The 14,893-nt window shown below is 43.3% G+C and overlaps 1 protein-coding gene and 1 long non-coding RNA gene across 2 annotated transcripts in view; one reads left to right on the top strand and one right to left on the bottom strand.

Moving 5' to 3' along the window:
* The first annotated feature begins 4,377 nt into the window (after positions 1 to 4,377).
* LOC140190943 (uncharacterized) overlaps positions 4,378 to 14,893 on the top strand; it is a 57,570-nt gene continuing 47,054 nt past the window's right edge. Inside the window, exons 1-2 of the long non-coding RNA XR_011883723.1 lie at positions 4,378 to 4,465; positions 5,088 to 5,151. This is a non-coding gene — a long non-coding RNA (uncharacterized lncRNA). The remainder of the gene's footprint in view (positions 4,466 to 5,087; positions 5,152 to 14,893) is intronic.
* Positions 6,085 to 14,893, bottom strand: part of slc2a11b (solute carrier family 2 member 11b) — a 54,582-nt gene continuing 45,773 nt past the window's right edge. The window contains exons 11-12 of the mRNA XM_072247885.1: positions 7,325 to 7,452; positions 6,085 to 6,455 (exon numbers count right to left, since the gene is read on the bottom strand). Coding sequence (XP_072103986.1) covers positions 6,252 to 6,455; positions 7,325 to 7,452 — 332 coding nt within the window. The 3' untranslated portion in view covers positions 6,085 to 6,251. The remainder of the gene's footprint in view (positions 6,456 to 7,324; positions 7,453 to 14,893) is intronic.

The raw sequence follows: 14,893 nt of genomic DNA, 5'->3' as shown, positions 1-14,893 counted from the left end.
AAGATATTAGTGTGGTGTAAGCAATGGAGATTGTTTCCCTGTCTGGACATCCAAAGTTATATTCTAAAGTAATAAATGACAAACATTTTCCAGGTATTCGATTACAACAGGGGGCATTTGAGAACTTTGAATTAATTTCCATTTTCTCATCAAATATATTTATTATTCTCATATTATTTTATAATTTTTATGTTCTATATGAGAATTCTGTAGTGTTCTACAGGACACTCATATAATATTTACTATTGAGACAGCAGCATTGCTAACAAGGCTGAGATGTTTGAAGAGGAAGTGGCTTTCTGCCTTTTCACGTCACTGTAACCTATGATAAAGATGCTCCCACAATCCTGTTGAATGGACAACTCCAAAGCTTTGACCCAGCGGTACATAATGGTGTAATATTTCCAGGATTGGAGGGTGGCTAATGTAACCCCGCTTTTTAAAAAAGGAGGGAGAGAGAAATTGGGGAATTATAGACCGGTAAGCCTGACATCAGTGGTGGGGAAAATGCTAGACTCAGTTATCAAAGATGTGATAACAGCACATTTGGAAAGCAGTGAAATCATCGGACAAAGTCAGCATGGATTTGTGAAAGGAAAATCATGTCTGACGAATCTCAGAATTTTTTGAGGATGTAACTAGTCAAGTGGATAGGGGAGAACCAGTGGATGTGGTATATTTGGATTTTCAAAAGGTCCTACACAGGAGATTAGTGTGCAAACTTAAAGCACACGGTATCGGGGGTAAGGTATTGATGTGGATAGAGAATTGGTTGGCAGACAGGAAACAAAGAGTGGGAATAAACGGAATCTTTTTAGAATGGCAGGCAGTGACTAGTGGGGTACCGCAAGGCTCAGTGCTGGGACCCCAGTTGTTTACAATATATATTAATGACTTAGACAAGGGAATTAAATGCAGCATCTCCAAGTTTGCGGATGACACGAAGCTGGGTGGCAGTGTTAGCTGTGAGGAGGATGCTAAGAGGATGCAGGGTGACTTGGATAGGTTAGGTGAGTGGGCAAATTCATGGCAGATGCAATTTAATGTGGATAAATGTGAGGTTATCCACTTTGTTGGCAAGAACAGGAAAACAGATTATTATCTGAATGGTGGCCGATTAGGAAAAGGGGAGGTGCAACAAGACCTGAGTGTTATTGTACACCAGTCATTGAAAGTGGCCATGCAGGTACGGCAGGCGGTGAAAAAGGCGAATGGTATGCTGGCATTCATAGCAAGAGGATTCGAATATAGGAGCAGGGAGGTTCTACTGCAGTTGTACAAGGCCTTAGTGAGACCACACCTGGAGTATTGTGTGCAGTTTTGGTCCCCTGATCTGAGGAAAGACATTCTTGCCATAGAGGGAATACAAAGAAGGTTCACCAGATTGATTCCTGGGATGGCAGGACTTTCATATGATGAAAGACTGGATAAACTAGGCTTATACTCTCTGGAATTTAGAAGATTGAGGGGGGATCTTATTGAAACGTATAAAATCCTAAAGGGATTGGACAGGCTAGATGCAGCAAGATTGTTCCCGATGTTGGGGAAATCCAGAACGAGGGGTCACAGTTTGAGGATAAAGGGGAAGCCTTTTAGGACCGAGATGAGGAAAAACTTCTTCACACAGAGAGTGGTGAATCTGTGGCATTCTCTGCCACAGGAAACAGTTGAGGCCAACATTGGCTATATTTAAAAGGGAGTTATATATGGTCCTTGTGACTAAAGAGATCGGGGGTATGGAGAGAAGGCAGGTACAGGGTTCTGAGTCGGATGATCAGCCATGATCATACTGAATGGCGGTGCAGGCTTGAAGGGCCGAATGGCCTTCTCCTGCACCTATTTTCTATGTTTCTGTGTTTCCAAACCAGGCTTGGATACGAGTTGGAATGAAACATGGATGTGGTGATGCCAAAGGAGAACTTGGCAACTAGTTGGTAGTGAATACGGTCGATGTTTGGTTAATGGAGTGACAATCAGGAAAACTACTTTGTCCTACATGGTCTAGTGCTTCTTGGGTTTTGTTGCAGTTGGACCCATCTGTGCCTTTCTATCCTTTCCATTGAATGGTGACTAGAGGAGTCGAGTGTAATCTAATAAAGGATTGGTACCAATTTGGAACAACACACAAAGTACCAAAGGAACTCAGAGGTCAGATAACATTTTACGGATGGAAATGAATAGTCGATATTTTGGGTTAAGACCCATCATCTGGACTACTTGTCTATTTCCCTCCACAGAAGTTGACTGACCTTCTGAGATAGTCTAGTTTTTTGTAAGTTGCTCTGGATTCCAGCATCTGCAGTCCCTTGATACAGATTTAGCATAGCTTCCCCATTCGCCAGATCAGTCCCTCTCTAACTGACCTTCTGGGACTGGTGCTCGCTTTGCTTTTATTTATGCCCTCGCAACCTGTGGCATCACATTTAATGAATGCTGTGTTCTAAACTCACCTTATACCTATCTGGACTTGCTTCTTCCATCTGACCTCCATACTCTTTCTTGCCAAATTTTCATACCTTGCATTTATTTGTACTGAACTTAGCATCAACAAGTCATCCAACAGTCGACCTTCTGGGGAGTGGGGCAGGAAGTCAACTGGGCCAGTTCTTTATGTACAGTGGCTACAGGAACAGGTCAGAGGTCGAGTATTCCGCTGCAGCCCCGCACAGTGCAAGAGCACAATGGAGTTCTTGCCGCTAGCTTAGATAAGTTCAGTTCCAACCACTGTAATTGAAACAATCCAGGACAAAGCAGTCTGCTTTATCACACCTCTTTCACCACCCTAAGTATTTGTACCCACCAAAATTAGCATCCAGTGACTACAACATTACCAGCATCATCATCATGAGCTGTGTCACATGAAGTGGGCAATCATGGTCTCATGACCATGATTGTTCTTGGCAAATCTTTCCTACAGAAGTGGTTCGCCATTGCCTTCTTCTGGGCAGTGTCTTTATCAATACTCTTCAGAGATTGTCTGCCTGGTATCAGTGGTCGTATAATCAGGGTTTGTGATGTGCACCGGCTGCTCATACAACCATCCACCAACTGCTCCCATGGCTTCACGTAACCCAGCGTTTTTTTGGGTGGGGGGGAGGTGGTAGCTCAGCAGGTGCTATACCTCGCCTGAGGGTGACCTGCAGTCAGCAGAGTGAGGGAGCGCTTAGCTCCTTTGGGAGAGACGTATTTCCACCCTGCCACCCAGGACTACAAATTACACTGCAGATACTCACCAATGTTGTTTGAGCAGCACTTCCAAAAATCCTACTCAACGGTAAGGAGGACTAAGGTTTGCAGATGCTTGGGAACACACACTGGCCACAGGGCCTCTCCAAATCACAGACTTCTATTCTCAAAAATACATAAACACAAGAGATTCTGCAGATGAAATCCAGAGTACCACACACAAAATGCTGCAGGAACACAGCATGTCAGGCAGTGTCTATGGAGAGGAGTAAAGAGTCAACATTTCAGGCTGAGACCCTTCATCAGGACTGATATAGAGATATATTGCTAGTTTCCCTTTTTAGATCTCTCTCTCGTTGGCCAGAAAGAACAACAATATACAAATCATTAAACTCAAATGACCCAAGGACAGTGAAAATAGACAAAACAATTGTCTTTGTTCTTGCCACGTGATTGAAGGAATGGGAGGCGGTTGCAATTTTGTGAAGCTGCCCTGTAGCTTCCATCTTGTGGGCAGTCTCATGAACTGGTTTTGCTCAGGAATAGCTGTATCAAAGAGCTGCTGATATTCTACTGAATTAAAGGTCATTCCCGAGTAAAACGTTATTTGTGAGGTGTTCTTTGGTAATGTAGAAGATGCATGTTTATGAACAGGGGAGCCTGTGTCTGACCTGAATAGCTCGAACCTAGTCACTAGCGGGTTTGCTCCGATTCAGAACAAAAAGAGATTAATTAGAAGTTGTCACTTGAAAGAAGTGCAATAGATTGATGGTGGCTGGAGCAGAGCTGACGCACGCGAGCAAGATAGGCCAGAGCCAATAGGGAGCTGATACATGCGAGCAAGATAGGCCAGAGCCAATAGGGAGCTGATACATGCGAGCAAGATAGACCAGAGCCAATGGGGAGCTGACACATTGCGAGCAAGATAGACCAGAGCCAATGGGGAGCTGACACACATGAGCAAGATAGACCAGAGCCAAAGGGGAGCTGACACACGCGAGCAAGATAGGCCAGAGCCAATAGGGAGCTGACACACGAGGGCAAGATAGGCCAGAGCCAATGGGGAGCTGACACACAGGAACAAGATGGGCCAGAGCCAGTAAGATTGAAACACAGCATTTGAGCTGATAAGGAGTGTATAAAAGGGAAAGTCTTCGAATGCAAATCAGTGACAACTCCCGAGACTGAGTATGGCATATACGGATGACCCAAGTTAGACATGTGAAGATTAGATCAGGACCATGAGGAGTGGCTGGCCAGCGTTGACTCTTTTTCCCAGGTATTAGCTTTTCTATTCTTTGACCATGGAGGGTTATGGAAGCTGTGCACACTGTTAGTTTGTCGATTCACATGCTATGCTGTTGAGACAATGAAGATACTTGTCAGCAGGTACAGGATTCTCTCTGTGCCTAACTGATCATTATTACTGAGGGGTAATCCTTGTAGCACTCCTTAACAGCATTGTAGGAGCACCATCAGCAGCAGTGTAGAGGCTTCGCACCAGCTTCTCAAGGTGATCAGAGATAGGCAATAAATGCAGAATTTACACAGACTCCCAATCCTGTAAGTAGATAAATATAAAACATATGTAACCGGGTGACCATTGAATCTTATTCAGTATCATTAAATGTGTACTTAGGCATCCATCCGGGTAATGCAGAATAGTTGTCTGTGCCTTTAAGGGAGGCGGTGATGTCATTACGCACACGCGGGATAGTGAGGAGACCATTTTGTTTTCTGCTGAAGAAGCTGGTGGGGCGGTGGAATTGACTTCCTCCCAGAGATATTGGGCATAGTGAGGAAAGGTGAGCATTAATTTATAATATCCATGTGAATTCATTTATGCTTGTTGGCAAATCGAGAATATCGGTAATTTGACGTTTTACATGTGGATGCTTTAGATTTTCACGACTGAAAGCATGGACGCTGGATCGCGTGGCTTGTGCAAAGTTCCTCATCATCCAGGTAGGTCAGTCTTCCTGTAATTTAACTACCAGACAATACCTTGTAAAAGTTGTACCAAAGTGTACCCTTTGTCTAACTTTATTGTATCAGGACTGATTGTGCATGTAACCGCGTAATGTGAATGTTTAGTCTCTGTTCGGATGTTCAGCGCATGTGTACGTTTTAGATGAGATGTATTCGCTTACATTTTTCACTGATATGTATAAGATGCAGGGTGGGTGGGATTCTAATGTTGCTTGTATTGTGTTTCTTCAGGATTGCCACTACCGTATTAGCTCTGTATTAGTTTTGGGTGGTTTGCTTTATGTATTTTTATACTGCATACACAATTTGTCGCTACACAAGGGTGTGAATCAAAAGTTAAACTGAGATTGTAACAGCAAGAACTGCTTGTAAATTCGTTCGTTTTATTTTGCGACCCTCTTCTGGCACTTAAACTTCTAAAACAGATAAAGGAATTAAAACCCGAAAAAGTATTTGTTGTCCCGAATGTGTGCTTTTCCCCAGGCTACAAGATATATTTTGAAGAATCTAATGCAGACACAGTGGTGGAAAGTTTTGCGGTATAATTATGTACATTAACAAGGATTCGGTTTTCATTATGCTGAGCAAATCCCACAGGGGCAGGATTCCATCATTTGCTTCAAAGCGCTGCTAAGTTTGGAAGTACTTCAGCATCCAGTACCTGGGTACTAGCTCAAACCAAGTATTTCAGAGTTAGCTTGTTATAAATAACTAGAATCAGTTCAGAAAGTGGTGCATGTAAAATAATACTCTGTGCTAGAGATATGAGAAACGCTTTTTATTTTACCAGGGTTATTATCTGTTTTATTTTGACTAGAAGTTTAAATGGTGCTGGAATAAAATAAAAGCAGAAAGTACTGGAAACACTCAGCAAGTTAAGTTATATTCTTTAGCATAACGTCCTGTAATTTAATATTCCATCATCAGCAAAGCAAATCCAGTTAGTCTCCAAGTTGCACAACACCAGACACCAGGTGTTTGCTGGAAGAAAGTAGCATTAACTGTGCGTGACACCGGGGCATTTTAACCCCCACAGCTGGACTGAGGCAAACATTGCCACCTGCACATCAGGGTTTTCAGAAATTTGACATCTGCATATCCCTGAGGGTACCATCTGCTGTTACGGTTGACAACACGCCCCTGAAATTCCGAGTTCGAAATTCTTGCTCGATTTCCACAAAGGACTTGTTTTTAGTTTCCGGCAGGACAATGTAGACGAAGAGTGTGACCAGCAGGCACTCGACGAAGAAGACGAGGAAACAAAAATGCTGCATGCTCTCCTGGCACCAAACACAGACAGGAGAAAGCTGAGGTTAAATGTGGTAGAAGCATCCCTATCCTCAAAACACAGTGAGGATCGTGTTGGGATGGGGTAATGAAAGACGAGGTGCACTGGGATAATCAGAGGGTGGAATGATTAAAAAAAGAAAGTTTGGCTTTATTTGTCACATGTACATCGAAGCTAAGTGTGGAATTTTGCATCAGTGGGGACTGTGCTGGGCCGCCAGCAACGTGTGCATGCCTCCAGCACCAATATAGCATGCCTACTACTCACTAACCCTAACCATGGATTGTCGGAATGTGGCAGGAAACCGGAGCACCCAGGGTCAAGTGGAGGGCCTACACACTCTTGAGAGACAGCAGCAGGAATTGAACACCAATCTCACAGTTGGCATAAACACAAGAGATTCTGCAGATGCTGGAAATCCAGAGCAACGCACACAAAAACACAGCAGGTCAGGCAGCATCTGTAGAGGCGAATGAACAGTCGACGTTTTGCACTGGCACCTTTCATAAGGACCGTTTGTGTGTCTGATAGTGGCACTAACTGCTATGCCACCTCAGTGGTGTCCCACACTGTACGGGACCCCCACATTAACATTTTTCCATCTTTTCCCTTTTACCTTCTGTCTGGACGTTGCAAGTGTGATGGGAGAACAGCTGAGAGAACCAAGTGGGTGGGGTTGAGTGGAGTGGAGATCGGGGGCTGTAGAGTGCAACATAAACACATCACCGGAGGAACTTATCAGGTCAGGCAACATCTGTGGTGAGAAATGGACAGTCGGGCCAAGTCTCATTTTGCTGAACTCTATGGGTTTCTAGGGGCCATGAGATACCACGAGCTCATGAGATAAACACTGGTACTTACCACAATAAATGGAAATGTGATGCTGATAAGAAAGAAGCTGAGCCAGTTCATGGCTCCACTGGCCATGTAGGCAGCTGGACGTGCTGTCTGTGTGAACAACTCCCCTGTCACCGTGTTAGTAACACCCCCTGGTGAAAGACAAGGAACTCATTAAAACACAAAGAGCAACCAGACTGAGTCAATGGCATAACATCCTTCCACCGAACCCTGTTAGGTTAGCATTGAGCTTACAAAGTCAATTCCATCTCAAATCTCAGACCTATCACTCCTCCGTTTACGGAGGAAATGTACAGAAAGTTTTCCAGCGACCAGCTCTGTATACCCACAACACATTGATAAGTATGTTAGAGTCCCTGCAATAACATAATAAAAAAAGATTTGGCTATTTGCACATTTTACCCTGCTGCACCATCTTGCAATATCAGGGTGGGAAAACACCACTTCCAATGACTTGCCCCAAATCCCTGGATTCTCCTCAAAACCCTATTGATATCTGCCTTGAATAAAATCAGCAACTGAGCCGCCACAAACTTCTTACATTAAGAAAATCCCAAAGACTCATTTCCCTCTGGGTAAAGAAATTTCTTCTTTTGGTTTTGATTGGTTGAGCCCTTACTTCAGGATAGTTACCTCTGTGCTGAGACACCCATCCCAGAAAACTTCATTCCTGGATCTATCGTCCACATGTTTAAATAAGATCACCTCTCATTCTTCTCAAGCCCAGCCTGCTTACTTTCCCTTTGTCGGACAATCTCCCAATCCCAATAGTTAATCCAGTGAACAACAGGAATTCTGCAGATGCTGGAAATTCAAGCAACACACATCAAAGTTACTGGTGAACGCAGCAGGCCAAGCAGCATCTGTAGGAAGAGGTGCAGTCGATGTTTCAGGCCGAGACCCTTCGTCAGGACAGCAACTGTTAATCCAGTGAACCTTTGTTAAACTCTCTCTGGCACAAGGAACCAACTTCCTTGGTTAAGAAGATCAGACCTGGACACAGTATTCCAGTGTGGAGACTGTGGAAATATGTATTGGACTTTGAATTTTTTCTCTGCCATAGATCCATGCTGACTCTGTCCAAAGATTTTTAAAAAATTTTTTAAAGCCCTGTTACTATATCCTTAATGACCGAGTCCAACAACTTCCCTACTTTTGGCATCAAACTATTTGGTTTGCAGTTCCCGAATTTTTCTCTCTCTCTCCTTTTAGCACTGAGGGTACACTTGCTACTTTCCAACCAATCTTTAAATGAGCATTAGGTAAAATAATCGTCTTGAGTAATTAATGGGACAGAAAGCTAATTTCTTTTAGCTACCAATTCATTCTGGACCTATTTTTCTTAACTATTTGCAGAAGGATCTTTTGTGTCATTGATATTAAATTCTTTTGCCATTTCCTTACTCCCCCTATAAATTTTCCTGTCTCAGTCTGCAAGGAACCCAGATTAACTTTTGTAAATCTTTTCCTTTTTAAATAACTATAGATGCTTACAGTCTATTCTAATATTTCTCGCCTGTTTACTGTCTTGCTCTACTTTCATTTTCTTCATTATTGACTTCATTTAATTCATGGATCTCAAATCTTACCAATCCTCAGGCTTGTAGTTTCCAAATTAAACTAAATCTCTTTAAATCATAGTCCAAAATTGAATGATTTTATGATCACTATTCACAAAAGATTCCTTAGCTCTCACATCATTAATTAACCTTTTCTCAAGGCATATTTCCGGATTGAAATTAGCCAAATTGTAACACCTTTTTGATTGTTGTGTATTTAGTATTTCAGTAATATTTTAAAAATGTTGTATTGTTTAATTAAGCATCCTTTGTTGTTTACATAGTGTATTGTGAGTTACTTGTAAGAGTACGTAAAGGGCATATGCAGTACACCACCACATCATATTTGCTTGCCTCACTTAAAGTAAAAACAAAGTTAGACTCGCATTTCAACTCCTCTGTTTTTCCTTTCAATTAGTTGTATGTTTTACAGTTGCAGGACATAGCAGTGACAGTGAGGAAGTTCTGAACAGATCCAAGATGCCTACCTACCTGATGAAGCGCAGTGAGTCACTGGAGATTTAAAAAAATGCAGTGAGAAATGGTTAAGTAAAAAACTAACAGCACAGAACATGCTTCTTTGGGAAATGACAGAATCATTCAACTTTTTAAAAAAGGCAGGAAAATGGAAAAATTCACGTGTTCATAAAAGGTAAGTTCTGGGTGATAATAATTATCAATAAAATAAAACAGCAGAAGTGGCCGGCTACATTTGATAGATGCACTTGATTGCACAAGAGATAACTCGGTCACATATGCACAACAAATTGAACAGTATTCTGAAGCAAATGAAATCACCAATGAAAAGTGAGTGCTAGTTTTCATGAGTGCATTCGATGGAAGAGTGTGTTAGATTAGATTGCTCCAACCAAGCCAGCTGAAATAAGCGTTGCTGATGTCATGAAAGTAATGCAGGAACATTAAGAACTAAAATCATTGCTGACTGCAGAATGCTTTAGGTTTCATATGCAGAATCAAAAGGAAGGGCAATCCACTTCAGCATATAGTACATGGCCGAATTGACAAGATTGTCTGAGCATTGTCAGTTCAGACAATGATGCACTGAGGATTGTTTGGTCTGTGGAATCTTACAAGAAAGCATTCAAAAACGGCTCATAACTGAAGCACAACTTACATTTAAAAGAGCAGTTGAAATAGCTGTATCAATGGAAACAGCAGACAGAGACACAGTTGAGTTGCAGTCAGGAATGAAAGTGAGTGCAAACAAAATTGCAAAGTCCAAGCAGAAACCAGCCTGGCTGAACAAATTCTATTACCTTTGTGGCAGGATTCACATACAGAAGACCAACGCCGATTTAAAGGTGAAATTTGCAGAAGATGCAACAAAGTAGCATGTCAGGCAGACAACAATAAATGGACTGCACAGGGAAGAGAAAAAGATAAAAAGTCAAGTTGCAGTTTCAAAATGAGCACTAATCTGCATGAGGGTGACTCTGGACTGCGTAGCCTTTAGATTTCCAGTGTGAAAACTAACAATAGAAAAGCAATATGGATTATACCAGGTGAACAGCAAATTAATTAAAATAGAATGGACACTTGCTAGTCTGTTTCAGTCATTCCACAAAATGAGTTTGAGTGACATCTCAAAGATGCCGAACTGAAAGCTCAGATATTCGACTAAGAACTGATACTGGAGAAAGGATAATTCCTGTGGGAATGACATTTGTAACAGTGAGGTACAACAAATAACAAGCCACATTGGCTTGTATGTGATGGGGACAAGAGGGCGAGCATTGTGAGGGTGTGATTGGCTGAGGCAGCTGTAGCTTGAATGGTGATTGATCGATCCACCACTTGTATGCAATAGAATCAACTGCAAGTGAATTAAGAAAGGTACTGGATGATACCACAACTGTCTCCATGCTGTACACCATGAACCAATGCTCAACAGAGGACAAACAGGTGTTGGTGCCAACCTCTGTCCCTCTGATTGGAAAGCACAATGGACCAAGAAAAACCATGCTGCTCAGAGGAATTGTGAAAGTGGTGAAAGCAGTGGTCTTGAATACAACAGTTTTTGTAGGCAACGTGTCTGAGAAAGCTTCTGATATGTTAATCAGGCAGTTTCTTGCAAAATGTGGCTTGGTTTTAAACTGGAAGAGAGTTCAAGGAGCTTCAGGAAAGTTGCAAACATTCAGCTTTTGTGGGTATAAAGAACCAAAATCTACTCTGCGTGCATTAAGGTTATTGCATGAACTTCAAGAGGGATACAAAACGTTGTTTGTAAAAGTAGATGCAAAGACCAAAGCCCAGCTGGATGAATGAAAGGCTATAAAGAAAGAAATCAATGGAGGCATGAAAACAAAGGGTTGGTCTGATGATGTTGTGGATGAGGAAACCAAGAGGCGAGATCAGTTTCTAAAGAAAGCAAGGAAAGGGTTAATAAGAGAATACTTCAGTGAACTAAATGGATCTTCCCAAGATCGAAATGCACAAATGAGAAGAAGAAAAAGGAAGGTGTGAATGAGAGAAGGAATGGGAGAAAGAAAAAATAGTGGAAACAAGAGCGTGTGTTCGGGACCAAGACTGTGATAGGAATCATGAGAGAACAAATAATAGGAAAGGGAGACTGATCAGCTCTGCAGTAGTGCATCTAAGTGTGTAACTGCCCCTTAGACATCATGTCAAGGTACCTGTTCCCCTTCCTGATGCATTACAGTAGCTAAATCTCCAAATCGTCAAATCTGATCCAAACTTCTTCAGGGGTGATTGCCATGGATCACATTACTGTCTATCAACTCCCATGTAGGGTGGTTGCCACATATCCCTTGTACTACATGAGCTGTCTTAACTGAAATAATCGTTTTTTAAAATATGCATTTGCTCTTCTTTCACTGAAATCCGTTACTCCATAATGATCCAGAGTCAGACTGAGATTTATTTATCACGTGTACATTGTAACAGGGGGCTCTGGATAGAGGATGTAGTTTTATGTCTGGCAGCTGCACTCTACCTCGTAGAGTGGACGGCCATCGCTGGTCCTCATCCATCTCCTAAATCTCTCACGCCCGCCTCCAAGTGGCACACCCCGGTACACCGCTTCAGCTGGCGGGCTAAACGGCGTGAGGGGGTGGAATTAACTCGGCACCTCTGGGTGAAGGACCTTGTTGACGAAATCACCAGCCATGGTGAATGAGTTCCCCGAAGAAGATATACAACGGCCACGTGTTGGAGACCAGGGTGAGCCACTGAGTTGGAGGACGTCGGCTGTGGTCTGGCCTGGAGAGGGATGAGTGTCACAAGGCCTTGCTAGCCCAGGACACGCGAAAGCACCCCCACGACCCATGAAAAGGGTTGCAGTATCCAAACTGAACATGGAAACATACTGTGAAATGTGTCGTTTGCGATAACAAGCAACACGCCCAAGGATGTGCTGGGGGCAGCCTGCAAATGTCGCCACTCATTCTGTGCCAAAATATATACCCATCCACAATACTCGGCAGAACAAAACGCAACATGCATACCAAGCAACAAAGCAAGCCCCATTCCTCCCTCCCTTTCACCTCCTTGTCACCTCACACCTCCCCACCCATCCGCAAACACAATCGTCTAACCCCAGTCTTTGGCTTCCAGCCTCCAGTGGACTCTTCCTTTCACTGGGCAATTTGAGGCCGACTCTGGATCCCAACTTCCCCGGTGAATTCACTTGGGACACTGGCTCTCAGGCCTCAACCTCTGGGCTTCTGACCGATCTTCGGGCTTCGATTTCCTGTTTCGACCCAGGACTTAGAAATGATGAGAATCAAGGACACTGCTGACTAATGCTCACCCTCCAAAGACACCGGCCTCAGTAGACACTGTATACCACAGTGCCTGAGCAGGGTCCAGAGGTTTATTTTCATGGACATCACAAGCTGAGGCAGCTGATAATAACTACATCCAATTTCAGTTTGTTACGTAATTAACTGCGAGTATGGTTTATCCCCACAAATCTAAAATAGAAGATTAATGAAATCTCATTAATATTTCAAATTAAATTTGTGCACAACTATTTTTTCTTGAGGGCACCGGCACAAGTTGACGTATAAAAGCTGGATTTGCAACTGTTCATACAGTTGAATTGTTAACCGAGGGTAATTCAGTGTAGGGGGTAGTATTCACTCCACTGTATCCTGATCCCTCTACTGCAATCCCTCCAACCACATTCTTACTGACTCTATTACTCTCTCCCATCCCGATTCACTCCCACAGACTCGGTGAATTATTTCAGAATTCCACCATTCACTCTCCCCATAGAGCACAACTACGTGGAGAGCGTCACAGGAAAACAACATCCTTCGTCGTAGATCTCCACCACGCAGGCCACACTGTCTTCTCACTGCCTCCATCGGGAAGAAGATACAGCAGCCTCACTCCCAGGTTCAGGGAATAACTTCACTCAACTTCACTTGTCCCATCACTGAATTGTTTATACAATCTACAGACTCACTTTCAAGAACTCTTCAGCTCATGTGCTCCCGATGTGGCCTGTTATATATTGGCGAGACCTGACGCAGACTGGGAGACCGCTTTGCTGAACACCTGCGCTCTGTCCGCCAGAGAAAGCAGGATCTCCCAGTGGCCACACATTTTAATTCCACATCCCATTCCCATTCTGACATGTCTATCCACGGCCTCCTCTACTGTAAAGATGAAGCCACACTCAGGTTGGAGGAACAATACCTTATATTCCGTCTGGGTAGCCTCCAACCTGATGGCATGAACATCGACTTCTCTAACTTCCACTAATGCCCCACCTCCCCCTCGTACCCCATCTGTTACTTATTTTTATACACACATTCTTTCTCTCACTCTCCTTTTTCTCCCTCTGTCCCTCTGAATATACCCCTTGTCCATCCTCTGGGTCCCCCCCCCACCCCCGTCTTTCGTCCCGGACCTCCTGTCCCATGATCCTCTCGTATCCCTTTTGCCAATCACCTGTCCAGCTCTTGGCTCCATCCCTCCCCCTCCTGTCTTCTCCTATTATTTTGGATCTCCCCCTCCCCCTCCAACTTTCAAATCCCTTACTCACTCTTCCTTCAGTTAGTCCTGACGAAGGGTCTCGGCCTGAAACGTCGACTGTACCTCTTCCTAGAGATGCTGCCCGGCCTGCTGCGTTCACCAGCAACTTTTATGTGTGTTGCTTGAATTTCCAGCATCTGCAGAATTCCTGTTGTTCTCTGTATTTATTTACTTATCTATTATTGTTATTATTTTGCTTGCTTTTTTGTTATTTCTTTGTATTTACTGTGAATGCCCACAAGAAAATGAATCCCAGGGCTGTATATGGTGACACATATGTTCTTTGATAATAAATTTATTTTGAACTGTACTTTGAACTTGAATTGATTATTCATTTATTGATTATTTATAATAAATAGAAACATAGAAACATAGAAAATAGGTGCAGGAGTAGGCCATTCGGCCCTTCGAGCCTGAACCGCCATTTATTATGATCGTGGCTGATCATCCAACTCAGAACCCCGCCCCAGCCTTCCCTCCACACCCCCTAACCCCCGTAGCCACAAGGGCCATATCTAACTCCCTCTTAAATATAGCCAATGAACTGGCCTCAACTGTTTCCTGTGGCAGAGAATTCCACAGATTCACCACTCTCTGTGTGAAGAAGTTTTTCCTAATCTCGGTCCTAAAAGGCTTCCCCTCTATCCTCAAACTGTGATCCCTCGTTCTGGACTTCCCCAACATCGGGAACAATCTTCCTGCATCTAGCCTGTCCAATCCCTTTAGGATCTTATACGTTTCAATCAGATCCTCCCTCAATCTTCTAAATTCCAACGAGTACAAGCCCAGTTCATCCAGTCTTTCTTCATATGAAAGTCCTGCCATCCCAGGAATCAATCTGGTGAACCTTCTCTGTACTCCCTCTATGGCAAGGATGTCTTTCCTCAGATTAGGGGACCAAAACTGCACACAATACTCCAGGTGTGGTCTCACCAAGGCCTTGTACAACTGCAGTAGTACCTCCCTGCTCCTGTACTCAAATCCTCTCACT

The sequence above is a fragment of the Mobula birostris genome, chromosome 31, assembly GCF_030028105.1.
Source record: "Mobula birostris isolate sMobBir1 chromosome 31, sMobBir1.hap1, whole genome shotgun sequence".
Lineage (NCBI taxonomy): Eukaryota > Metazoa > Chordata > Chondrichthyes > Myliobatiformes > Myliobatidae > Mobula > Mobula birostris.
This window is presented reverse-complemented; position numbering and strand designations above follow the sequence as displayed.